This window comes from Microtus oregoni, unplaced genomic scaffold (assembly GCF_018167655.1).
Source record: "Microtus oregoni isolate MIOR12 unplaced genomic scaffold, Mior012 000050F_ref0000143, whole genome shotgun sequence".
Lineage (NCBI taxonomy): Eukaryota > Metazoa > Chordata > Mammalia > Rodentia > Cricetidae > Microtus > Microtus oregoni.
In genome coordinates, this window is record NW_024543256.1 from 1,905,086 (window position 1) to 1,918,039 (window position 12,954).

At 37.5% G+C, this 12,954-nt stretch overlaps 1 protein-coding gene across 1 annotated transcript in view; it reads right to left on the bottom strand.

Annotated features, from left to right (window-relative positions):
* The window catches only part of LOC121437126 (coagulation factor VIII-like), a 157,314-nt gene that overhangs the window by 136,476 nt on the left and 7,884 nt on the right, over nucleotides 1–12,954 (bottom strand). The window contains 2 exon segments of the mRNA XM_041636966.1: nucleotides 4,719–4,841; nucleotides 6,896–7,017. Coding sequence (XP_041492900.1) covers nucleotides 4,719–4,841; nucleotides 6,896–7,017 — 245 coding nt within the window.

Sequence of the window (12,954 nt, forward strand, 5' to 3'; positions counted from 1 at the left end):
TCTCCCCATACCTCTTCAATATAGTGCTTGAAGTTCTAGCAATAGCAATAAGACAACATAATGGAATCAAGGGGATTCGAATTGGAAAGGAAGAAGTTAAACTTTCGTTATTTGCAGATGATATGATAGTGTACATAAGCGATCCCAAAAACTCCACCAAAGAACTCCTACAGCTGATAAACAGCTTTAGTAATGTGGCAGGATACAAGACCAACTCCAAAAAATCAGTCACCCTCTTATACACAAAGGATATGGAAGCAGAGAGGGAAATCAGAGAAGCTTCACCATTCACAATAGCCAAAAACAGCATAAAATATCTTGGGGTACATCTAACCAAGGAAGTGAAAGATCTATTTGACAAGAACTTTAAGGCATTGAAGAAAGAAATTGAAGAGGATACCAAAAAATGGATGGACCTCCCTTGCTCTTGGATTGGGAGGATCAACATAGTAAAAATGGCAATTCTACCAAAGGCTATTTATAGATTCAATGCAATCCCCATCAAGATCCCATCAAAATTCTTCACAGATCTGGAGAGGACAATAATCAACTTTATATGGAAAAACAAAAAACCCAGGATAGCCAAAACAATCCTATACAATAAAGGATCTTCTGGAGGCATTACCATCCCTGACTTCAAACTCTATTACAGAGCTACAGTATTAAAAACAGCTTGGCATTGGCATAAAAACAGAGAAGTCGACCAATGGAATCGTATAGAAGACCCGGATTTTATCCCACAAACCTATGAACACCTGATTTTCGATAAAGGAGCTAAAAGTATAAAATGGAAGAAAGAAAGCATCTTCAACAAATGGTGCTGGCACAACTGGATGTCATCTTGTAGAAGAATGAAAATAGACCCTTATCTATCACCGTGCACAAAACTCAAGTCCAAATGGATTAAAGACCTCAATATCAGCCCGAACACACTGAACCTGATAGAAGAGAAAGTGGGAAGTACCCTACAGGAGCTGGGCACAGGAGATCGCTTCCTATGTATAACCCCAGAAGCACAGACATTAAGGGCAACATTGAATAAATGGGACCTACTTAAACTGAGAAGCTTCTGTAAAGCAAAGGACATAGTCAATAAGACACAAAGGCAACCTACTGATTGGGAGAAGATCTTCACCAACCCCACAACAGACAAAGGTCTGATCTCCAAAATATATAAAGAACTCAAGAAACTAGACTTTAAAATGCTAATTAACCCAATTAAAAAATGGGGCACTGAACTGAACAGAGAATTCTCAGCAGAGGAAGTTCAAATGGCCAAAAGACACTTAAAGTCGTGCTCAACTTCCTTAGCAATCAGGGAAATGCAAATCAAAACAACTTTGAGATATCATCTTACACCTGTCAGAATGGCTAAAGTCAAAAACACCAAGGATAACCTTTGCTGGAGAGGCTGTGGAGGAACGGGTACCCTCATCCATTGCTGGTGGGAATGCCATCTTGTGCAACCACTGTGGAAGTCAGTGTTTCGGTTTCTCAGGAAATTCGGGATCAACTTACCCCTGGACCCAGCAATACCACTCCTGGGAATATACCCAAGAGATGCTCTATCATATGACAAAAGCATTTGTTCAACTATGTTCATAGCAGTATTATTTGTAATAGCCAGAACCTGGAAACAACCTAGATGCCCTTCAATGGAAGAATGGATGAAGAAAATATGGAATATATACACGCTAGAGTACTACGCTGCGGTAAAAAACAATGACTTCTCGAATTTTGCAGGCAAATGGATGGAAATAGAAAACACTATCCTGAGTGAGGTGTCCCAGACCCAAAAAGATAAACATGGGATGTACTCGCTCATAATTGGTTTCTAGCCATAAATTAGGGCCACGGAGTCTACAATAGGTGAACCTAAAGAAGCTAAGTAAGAAGGTGAACCCAAGGAAAAACATATAGTTATCCTCTTGGCTAAGGGAAGTAGACCCAATTGCCGGTGAGAAAATTAGGATCTTGGGGGTGGGGTGGGATGGGGGTAAGGGGAGATGGGGAGAGAAAAGGTAGAAGGGGAGGGGGGATTTGGGGAATCAGGAGAATTGGGATAAAGGAAAGGTGGATAGGGGAGCACGGAACCACAATTCTTAGTTAAGGGAACCACTTTAGGGTGAGCAAGAGATTTGACCCTAGAGGGGCTCCCAAGTGCCCAACATGAGGTTCCCAGTTAGTTCCTTGGGTAGCTGAGGATTGGGAACCTGAAATGACCCTATCCGAGAGCAATACTGACGAATATCTTGCATATCATCATAGAACCTTCATCTGGTGATGGATGGAGACAGAGACAGAGACCCACACTGGAGCACTGGACTGAGCTCCCAAGGTCCCAATGAGGAGCAGAAGGAGGGAGAACATGAGCAAAGAAGTCGGGACCACGAGGCGTGCACCCACCCACTGAGACAGTGGAGCTGATCTACTGGGAGTTCACCAAGGCCAGCTGGACTGTGACCGAAAAAGCATGGGATAAAACCGGACTCTCTGAACATGGCGAACAATGAGGGCTGATGAGACGCCAAGGACAATGGCACGGGGTTTTGATCCTACTTAATGTGCTGGCTTTGTGGAAGCCTAGCCAGTTTGGATGTTCACCTTCCTAGATATGGACGGAGGGGGGAGGACCTAGGACTTACCACAGGGCAGGGAACCTGGACTGCTCTGTGGACTGGAGAGGGAGGGGGAGAGGAGTGGGGGGAGGGGTAGAAGGGTGGGAGGAGGGGGAGAAGGGTGGGAGGAGGGGGAGGGAAATGGGAGGCTGGGAGGAGGTGGAAACTTGTTTTTTGTTTATGTTTTTTTTTCTTCTTTTCTTAATAAAAAAAATTATTAAAAAAAATAAGACTAGAAAAATGACAAGACACATAATGTACATTTTACCTGCTCAAATATAAAACAAAAAATCATCTTTGACTGACTTCTATACAATGCACAGTTTATATTTATATTGATGCAAATATGTATGTTACTTTTAAAAGTTTATATATTTTCAGAACAAGGGGACCAGATGATCCAGTGTTTCAAAATGCCCCTGTTGCATTTTTCTCAGAATTATGCATCAAGAACAGCTTCAAGGTTACTGACTGAGATGATAAGACCTCACAGAATACTCCAGTCAGGACATGGCCACAATCCTAAATTTTCTCCATGTCTCCCAAAGATAACAGTGCCCACAAACAACAGGAAACAGTCTAGAGAACTATACCTACATTCCCAAAAGATGGATTATAGATGTTGGTCTTTGTTTGGGGTGACAGAAATTATTAATGGTCATTGTAAAAAAAAAACAATCAAAGGAGTTAGATTCAAAGATCTCTTTCTGAAAGAAAAAAAGAGGAATATGATATAGAAATTACAAAAGGGTGAATTATTGAATCTATTTTAATCCAAAAAACAACTATTAATCTTAAATAATTTATATTGATATAGATTTTGGTATACTGATATAAATTTAAAGTAATTTCTGTTTTTCTGTATTATGTTTCTACTCTTGTTTAGGATATTATGTTTATGCAGCTCATTAAAAATGTAATGTATGATTAAGAAAAAAAAAGAAGTAATTCTAATGAGTGAGGAACATAAAGAAAATGGTGTTTTCTATACCTTTGTTCTTATGTAAAGCAAGGACTATATACTAGATATTACGTTACATGGTAGAGAAACAACAAATGTATACAATGAACCTATTTTGAAATATTTACATTCTAGTAACTTTGAGATGCGAATGGTAGAACTAACACCAGATTGTAAATGCTGGAAGCCTCAATTACAGTTCACTTTGCTTCTTGAGTCTTTGCCTTTCTCAGGAACTACTTATAGAAGTTTATATTAGTGAAACTTTCTATCTTGTGTGACAAGAACTTTCCATAGGCAGGTTAAATAAGGCTAATGTTCCTTCTTCCTCTAAAGCCTTCCATATTGCTCAACGTCAAGACATATAGGAAAAGATTTCATTATCATCATCACTATCTGTAAAAATCAAAGCAAGTTTTCAGTAGCTATATTTGTCATAATGTTAAAGAAGTCTGGCCAATAATAAAACCAAAACAGAAGGAATATAGAGCAAAAAATGTGAGAAAAATGATGCTGAAGGTATCATTGTATCCTTGGTCCCCAGTCACACTCAGTTCATTTCATGGAACTTTCTAGTTATATAAACCAAAATTAAGCATTATCTATACAAATCCTTGTACTGTGGAATAGTGGTTCAGAGCACAAGTTTTAGGGTTAGATAGGCCCACTTATGGACCTGATTCTGCCATTGGAAAGCATATGGCCTTGAATGTAGTACATATAAGTAATTACTGCTACTATGATGATTAAATTTCAATATATTTATATACAAAAGAATTAATACAATTCCAGGTATAACACTGTTTAGACATGTCCTCTAAGTTTCTTGTATTGGATATTTGGTTCCAATGTAATAGTTTTGAGACATTTAAGAAGGAAAGGTTAATTTTGGCTCATTGTTTCATAAATTTATATTTATGATCACTTATTATACTATATGGCGTGAAGATGTCATGAAGGCTGATGGTTTTAGAACTCAGAACTATTAATAATATAATCCTCTTACTTTGTAAGGTGTCCAGATAAGTGTTTATTTTATAGCAATCCAAAATGGAGAAACATGGCCCTTATTACCAAGAACATGCTTCTCATCTTTCTACAATTGTAATGGCAGGACAATAGGAAAGAATTTGACTCACCCTCAGAAGATTTCCAGTAGGAAACACCAACAGCATGTAGACTGACAGGATGAGAAGCCATGTTTTTAAGGGTAATGACCACAGTGTCATGAACCTCAGTCCAAATGGTAGGACCCAGCAGACCTGTTAAAATGAGATGTCCCTCAAAAATTACTTGAAAGATAACATACCAGAGAGCCTGTCATTATAAAAGAGAGAATTAAAGTCACAGTGGAAAAGCATGCCACTTTGAAACTGATAAATAGCAGTTATGCTTTCTACTAACTTTAGTTCAGCCTCAGGGTTGTTCTGAGAAATTATTTGTGATAAGTCATTCAGTGTTTCATTAATTCAACGATCTAGGAGAATAACATTAAAAGCAAATAAAACAAATGTGAAAGTCTTGAGGCATAAATAAATCCGGCATAGTTGAATAGTATGACTGAATTTATGTGAATGACCAGTACAATAATAAAAAATAAGATTAGAGATGTATACAGGGAACATAATATGTAGGACCTTATGGGAAGAAGGGAGGGAGAAAAATGAAGAGATCATAGGTGATTCCTATGATTTAATTTCAGTTATGACAAATGGATAGATAGTCCAAAATACAGAAATCAAGAGGAAATTAAGAGTTATAGTCTGTGGATATCTTTATAAGATACTTATAAATGGTTTATTGAATGAGTTGGAGTCAGTGACATGAAAATATGAAATAGCTTTGATTTTCCAAAATGACCACAATTTTTAGTTGCATTCTGTGAAATTTCTTTCTTGCCTAAATCTTTTCTAGTAATGTCCAAATACTAACAGACACTAATGTTTGTAGATGTTAACAATTTCTTCCTTTTAAATGACAAACTTTGATGTCCTCTGAATCTTTTTTATTATTTGTTTTATTTTATGTGTATAAGTGTTTTGTTTGCAAGCCTTTGTGCACCATATGTGTGCTTGGTGCCCAAGGAAGTCAGAAGAGGGTGCGGGATCTAGAAGTGGAGTTCCAGATGTTTGTGAACTACCATGTAGGTACTAGAAATTGAACCCAGGGCTTCTGCAAGAGTAACAAGAGCTCTTAACCTCTGAACAATCTCACTTGTCCTTCTGATCCATCTCTGCAGCACGATGTTTTCTGAATCTTAAAGCTCCCTTAATCCTCCTGCTAAGTTTTGAAGAGCCTCTCCACAAAAAACTTCAGTAAGTAAAAGTACTTTTGTTGGCAGCTTCATACATTTCCTGGCTTCTTTTCCTAATCCTCCTTCTCAAGTGGCCTCCCTCCCATCTTTCAGTAGGGAACATACCAAAAATGTTTTCCAAAGAAATCCTCAAAGGTAAATCTTACACATTCCTAGCCTTCTTTCATATAGGCTGCACAGGGGTCATGGGCCAACGGTTGAAGAACAGTTTATGCCTACTATATGAAAAAAAATCTCAATCAAGGCTCAAAGACTTCAAATATGAGAGTATTTGTCACCTATAAAATTCTCAGCATCAGGGGCTGGAGAGATGGCTCAGAGGTTAAGAGCATTGCCTGCTCTTCCAAAGGTCCTGAGTTCAATTCCCAGCAATCACATGGTGGCTCACAAACATCTGTAATGAGGTCTGGTGCCCTCTTCTGGCCAGCAGGCGTACACACAGACAGAATATTGTATACATAATAAATAAATAAATAAATAAATAAATAAATATTTAAAAAAAATTCTCAGCATCAATTCTAAGACAGGTAATGGTGGTGTTGTTCAGTAGTAAAGCAATTGCTGAACATGTGCAAGATCCTAGGTTAGATCTCTAGCATTGATAAAAACATTGTTAATGCAATAAATATCTTGTCTTTTTACATGCTCATTTGACATCTAAGTGGAGATAAAGAGTTGATATTTAGAATGGGTCAAAATTAAATATAGAAGTGGAGTTATTAGAACATAGACAAAAATGTAACGCTTCAAACTATAGAAGATAAAACTGGATTAAAGAGAAAAAGAAAAGGAAATAATCCAAGACCAAGCTTGTAGAAGCCAAGCAGAGGAGACATAAAATTCAGTCAGTTTATTTTCCTGAAAGTAGCAGTTAAGGACATCTGGTTAAAGAATATATCCTTTGGTGACCACACTTTCTAAGTACAGCCCTGAGGTTAGGGATATTTGCTAGGAAATGAGTTAACTAACATCATAATTAGCATTTAATATTGTTTTCATTACCCATCCAGGGTGGCCTGGGCTTGCCAATGCTGAAAAGGTGGTCCATGTACTCTACAAATACCGTCTTTTTGTACATGATGGAGGTGTTGAATGGAAAAGATGTTGGCATTCTAGGAAGAAATCTGGATGAAGAAAAGAAAAGATCATTCATTTTTGATATTGTTATAGTAAGCTTTCAAAAGTTCAAAGTTTGACATTAATAAAATTCTAATAAACTGATAGAACAATGATTCTTGCTATTCAGTTATGAGCTTAGGATTCTATATTCCCTTTGGTCATTTCTTAAATATAAACTAAAAATGCTTCTGATTTTAATGGAGATATCTTCTTGATCAATATACTTTCAGTCTACTAAATGAATAAAACATTTAATAAAAACCCTTTAACAATGCTCAATCAAAATACAAATTAATCAAATCTAATACAATTAACCAAAGACTAATAAAACTAACATTCTATGTTCAACCATTCTTTTTTGATAACTCAAAATCCTAACATTTGGACATGTTTAACCACACCGTGTCATACAAATTATTGTAGATTCCTATATAACTCCTCTGCCTTACTATAAATCAGAGATATTATGAATTCATATACAACTACAAGATGGTTAAACTAGTCCTCTGCTTGCCATCAATATGGATTGTTGACTTATTATTAATCATAGACATAAATTGATAATTATAAATATTGATTATAAATACAAATTATTGATTAACTATCAATATAGATTGTTGATTATTAATTTCAACATCATTATCATTCTTCCAGTCATCCTCAGACACTTAGGACCTGAAGTATGCATTCCCCAGAGAGAAATTCATAAACTGCATTTATTAAATGAAAAAGGGGGGAATTCATGGGATCTGCAAGGTTATGTAAATCAGCTGACATTTAGAAGGCCAGCCCACCAGACATTTACGCATATGATGGAGGTTAAATTCACATAAGCACAGCCATGAAAAATATTGCATTTTGAATAGCTGGCTGTCTCTAACTGCAAATTCTGTTGTGTGATAACATGCTCCACTTCTAACTCAGTTTTGTGACTCTTAAGCAATGTATTCCTCATATGTTGGGCACAATTTTCCTGTGTTCTGTTAGGATGACTCCCCCCCCCCAAAAAAAAAACTAATCTGGCAAATAAAATAAGACAGTCAAACCTTTTGTCCCGCACTGCAATAAAAAACAACTTAGAAGTCTGTTCTTTATAATTAATTCCTTAGCAGGATTATTTGACCAGAAGAAAGTCCTTGTGGAGAGATCACAGGAGGAACTTCCACAGAGCTGAACTGCAGGTGTCTGGCCTTACTAGATCTAAGTCCTTGAAAGATTTATGATTAATTAGAGTGGTATTGCAGGTGTCTGGCCTTGTTATTTGATAGTCCTTCAAGAGACCAATAGCACCCAACTGACTAACCATGTTAGTCTCTGTCTCTTCCTTAGATCTCTCAATGTTTTAGTTTTCTCCCTTTGTAACCTGTAGTGGCCCCTTTAAGAGATGGCCCAAACCTCCTCACAGCTGCAGCTGTGGTTAGCTACAAACTAGCTGACAAATTTTGCTGCCTATCTTCAAAGAACACCTGTGTCCCTGAGAATTTTCCTTGCAGATTTTTATTACTAACAAGTTTCTAATGAATGGATTTGTGCATGTGTGTATGTGTATGTATGCATGTATATGTGTATATGTATATGCTTGGGAATTTGTACCAGCAGAAAAAAGAAGACTGGAAGAGTAAAGAATGTAGAAGGATAAAGAATGAAGGAAAATGAAGAAAAAGAAGAAGAATATTGAGTAATTAGAACAAGAATAAATTGAAATAGAGATTTGTAACAGAGAATTGGAATTAGAATTGATACAGAGAATTAGAGCTAAGAAATTATAGACAATTAAGACAAGAAAATTAGAATTAAAACAGAACAATAAAGAGACATAACTGGAACTGCAATCATGTGAATTCATTCTGTAACCTCAGACTAGAAATTTTCTAAGTACCTTTTGCTACTCCTCCAAGGCAACCTAACCAAACCCTGGGAGGAAGTCAGCAGAGCTGGACTCTGCTGGCTTTCAATGCTTAACAGTCTTCTTAACAGTCAAATATCTGAACTGATACTTAGTTTTTCAGAGACCTCTGTCAAGGACTCTGACCAAGCAGGGCAAAGTGGGGCTGGCTTCACCCGTATCATATTCTTCTGGCCCACTCTTCCACTTAGCCCTGAATTTCACTCCATTCCAGGGTTTCCAAGATACCCGAGAGCCAGTTGACTGGCTCTGCCAACTGAAGGCCTTGACAAAAGACATTCTATAGTGGCTGTGGGCCAAAGACCAGGGGTTTTTAAGGAAATTCTTCCAATAAATAGAATTTCTTTGCAGAGAAATGCATGGGGGAACTTCATGGTTAGAGAGCTAAGATAACTGTATAAACAGGAGGCTAGGAACCCCTCTTATCCCTTTTTGCCTCATCACACTCATGGCCTTACAGGAGATACCTGATGATGACTAGTTTCCGGGAGAGGCACTCACCTGGCCTTTTATAGATAGGTCAACATCATACACTAGTATAAAAAATTGACTATTGGTATACCACAATCCATTTGTTGGTGGCATTGATATATAATGGTGGAGTAAATAATGCCCCCCCCAATGGGCCAAACTTTAACCAATACTAATTGTTCAATATATTAAAAGAAAAATTGCACAGGGTTCGGTTATATACAAACTATTCCTGTTATATAAGATTGTGTTCAGCAACAAATATCTTTGTTTTCTTTCTGGGATAGAGACATATTAGTGAGTGTAAGAAGATCTTCATACTACACGTTAATTATATGGAAAATTTCCACTGTTGAAGAAGCACAAAACATCATAGAAAAAATGTTTTAAATCCATTCTAACTTTGCTTCCTCTTAACATTTGGGATTGTTGTTTGTATTTCCGTTGGAATTTGATATATAAATTCTGCCAAATGTACTTGGCAATAATTATTCCTGACATGAATTTTTCTTTCAAATTTTATCTAAAACCAGTTGGAAAACCATTATATTTTCTGACCTTTGCTTAGAAGAAGTTGAGCAGCTGCAGGAACAGATAGTGTAAATTTGAATTTCCTTAGCTGTTTATTTTAAACTTTGGCAGAGTCTGTCAGGATGTGTTTAGAGTCCGTTTATCCTGTTGTCAAAATAATCTAGATTACAAAATGCTAATGTTAAAACAAAAAATCTATTTTTTTCTAGTAAATACATGTGACATCCTGCTAATGAATTATTTACTTCATTAGGTTCATTTTTAGTGTGGGTGGTATAATGTGTGTACTTGTGTTCATGTGTGTGTGTGTGTGTGTGTGTGTGTGTGTAAATATAGAGGTCAGATGTTGATGTTGGTTGTCTTCTATCTCTCTCTATCTTATTTTTATCTTTATGTGTCTGTGTGAGTGTATGCCACATGAGTGCAGGTACCCACAGAGGCCAGAAGATGGCTTTGGATCCTGTAGACTTGGAGTCACAAGTGGTGAGCCATCAAGCTGTAGGACTTTAAGACAATTTTGAGGCCATTTCTGAGTGCCTTAGTGCTTCCCCCCACACCTCCCTGGGAATACATGCATGTACTGAAATGTTGGAAACTTTCCATCTCCTATGACCTTGTGGATATTCTCCAAATAGAGCTCCGTTTCTAGAATTGAAACAAGGTAACCCACAGATGTCTACCAATGTTTTGACTTGGTCCCTGAAAAGGAATCGGAATGATTCCCAGATGTTCCCTGTTGCCTCGTCTGATCTGGCAACCACTCTCCAGTCCTGGCTCAGACCACTTGTTATTAGAAGCCCCTCTGAATAAGCCAATCCTAATAATTGGAAAACTGCTCCCGAGTCCCCCACCCTTGTTTCTATGGCTTTTCGCTTTAAAAAATGGCATGTAACAGGCATTTGGGGTCCTTGCCATTGAATGCTATTGAATGCTAAGTGACCCTACCACAGCAGAATTAAAATCCTCTTGCTTTTACATCAATTGAGGTGTGACAGTGTATTCTTGGGGTGACTCCTCTTCAGTAGTTGGACTCTAAAGTTCAACAATGTTAGTGCTAGGAATTGAATTTGTGTCCTGTGTAAGAGCAGAAATAACTCAACCACTGGGCCATCTCTCAGGATTCCATCTTTTTTTTTAGACAACCTGGAGCTCACTGATTCAGATAAGTTGGCTATACAGTAAGCTCCATGGATCTGCATATCTCTGTTTCCCCAGTGTTAGAATCTTTATGTGGATGCTGGTGATATGACCTCATTTCTTCATGCTTGTAAAGCAAGCACTTCACTGTGTGAGTCACTTCCCAACCCTCCTAAATAAAATTTTATACCAAAAGTATTATTCATTGTGCCAGGGTACTAGATTACATTAAAATACAAAGCACTTCATGATGTATAATCATCTCGCTATTAATTGTTTACAAGAACAAACAGATAAGTGACCAACTTTTCAATATGATACCAGGTACCTGGTCCTCTGGGCTGCTACTTGGGGTATTCAACTGCAGGCTATACAAACAATAAAATGAACCTGTATCCCTTTCTTACACCATACACAAAAAAACAAGTATTAAATGAATCAAAGGCCTTAATGTAGGAGTTAAAAATATAAACTGCATAGAAGAAAATGAAGCCTAAGATCTGGCAAATATTTCTTTCTTTTTTTTTTTTTTGGTTTTTCGAGACAGGGTTTCTCTGTGGCTTTGGAGCCTGTCCTGGAACTAGCTCTGTAGACCAGGCTGGTCTCGAACTCACAGAGATCCGCCTACCTCTGCCTCCCGAGTGCTGGGACTAAAGGCGTGCGCCACCATCGACCAGCTCTGGCAAATATTTCTTACGTATTATGTCAAAAGTATAACTAGGTGTAACTAAGGTAAAAAAAACAGATAAATTAAACTTCATCAAAATGAAAGACTTTGAGTTTGAAAGAATACTATTAGTAATGTGAAAAGATTACCCACAGCATGGGATAATAGTTACATAATATAAATCGTATAAAGTTGTAGTATTGAGACTATATAAAGAACTTTTAAATCTCAATATTAAAATATTAAATATTAAAGACAATACAGGGACTGGGGAAATGGATAGTTCAGCAGTTAAGAGAACTAGTTACTCGTCCAGAGATACCAGGTTCGATTCCCAGCACCACATGGCAGCTCACAACCATCTGTAACTCCAGGGGATCAGATGCCCTTTCTGCCTTCTGCAGGCACCATGGTGCAAAGATCTACACGCACTTTTACTAATAGCCTCTCTTAGGCTCTCTTCATGGTAGCAAGCCTCAGTGTCCCTGCATGAATCCTTTAATCCTGGACTTCCAAATGCTATTGAGGCTGTATCTTCACTAATGGCCTCTCCTGGTACTCACAGTGCCAAGTATCAGTTGTTCTCCATGACCCCTTTATGCCTTTAAAACCAGTACTACCTGTATTACTTTTATATTACCAAGTTAAGCTGTCAACATGAGGTACAGCTAGGTTACCTATAGAGCACAGATTCCGTGTGATGACTCTGAGGAAACACCACCCAGAAGATTTAACCTCAACGATGTTCTTTCTAACCCCCACTAATTTCTCAGTTCCAGTTAACCAGCATCAAGTTCTCAGTAACACAAAGATTTGACTTTAATAGTACTGATCTATTGTTAATCATACCTGACTATACAGTTCTAGCTGACCAGAACTACAGATTCTTAATTCAAAATATGCAATGGCCCTGATAGAGTCTTTATGTGACTCTAAAACTTCCCTCTGGAACTTCACACGCCAGAATTCCATTCTCTGATTTCTCTTAACATTTTTATCTCCCATACTCCCACAAAACAGCTCACCAAGGTCTGAACACGCAGTAGCTTTTTCAGGCCAAAGTTCCAAAGTTCTTCAACAATCCTCCCCAAAATAACATGATCAGGTTTGTCACAGCCATACCCCACAATCCTAGTATCAATTTGTCATAGGGTACTATTGCCATGATGAAAACAACTTGGTGAGGAAATAATTTATTTGACTACATTTCCACTTCATCATTGAAGGATG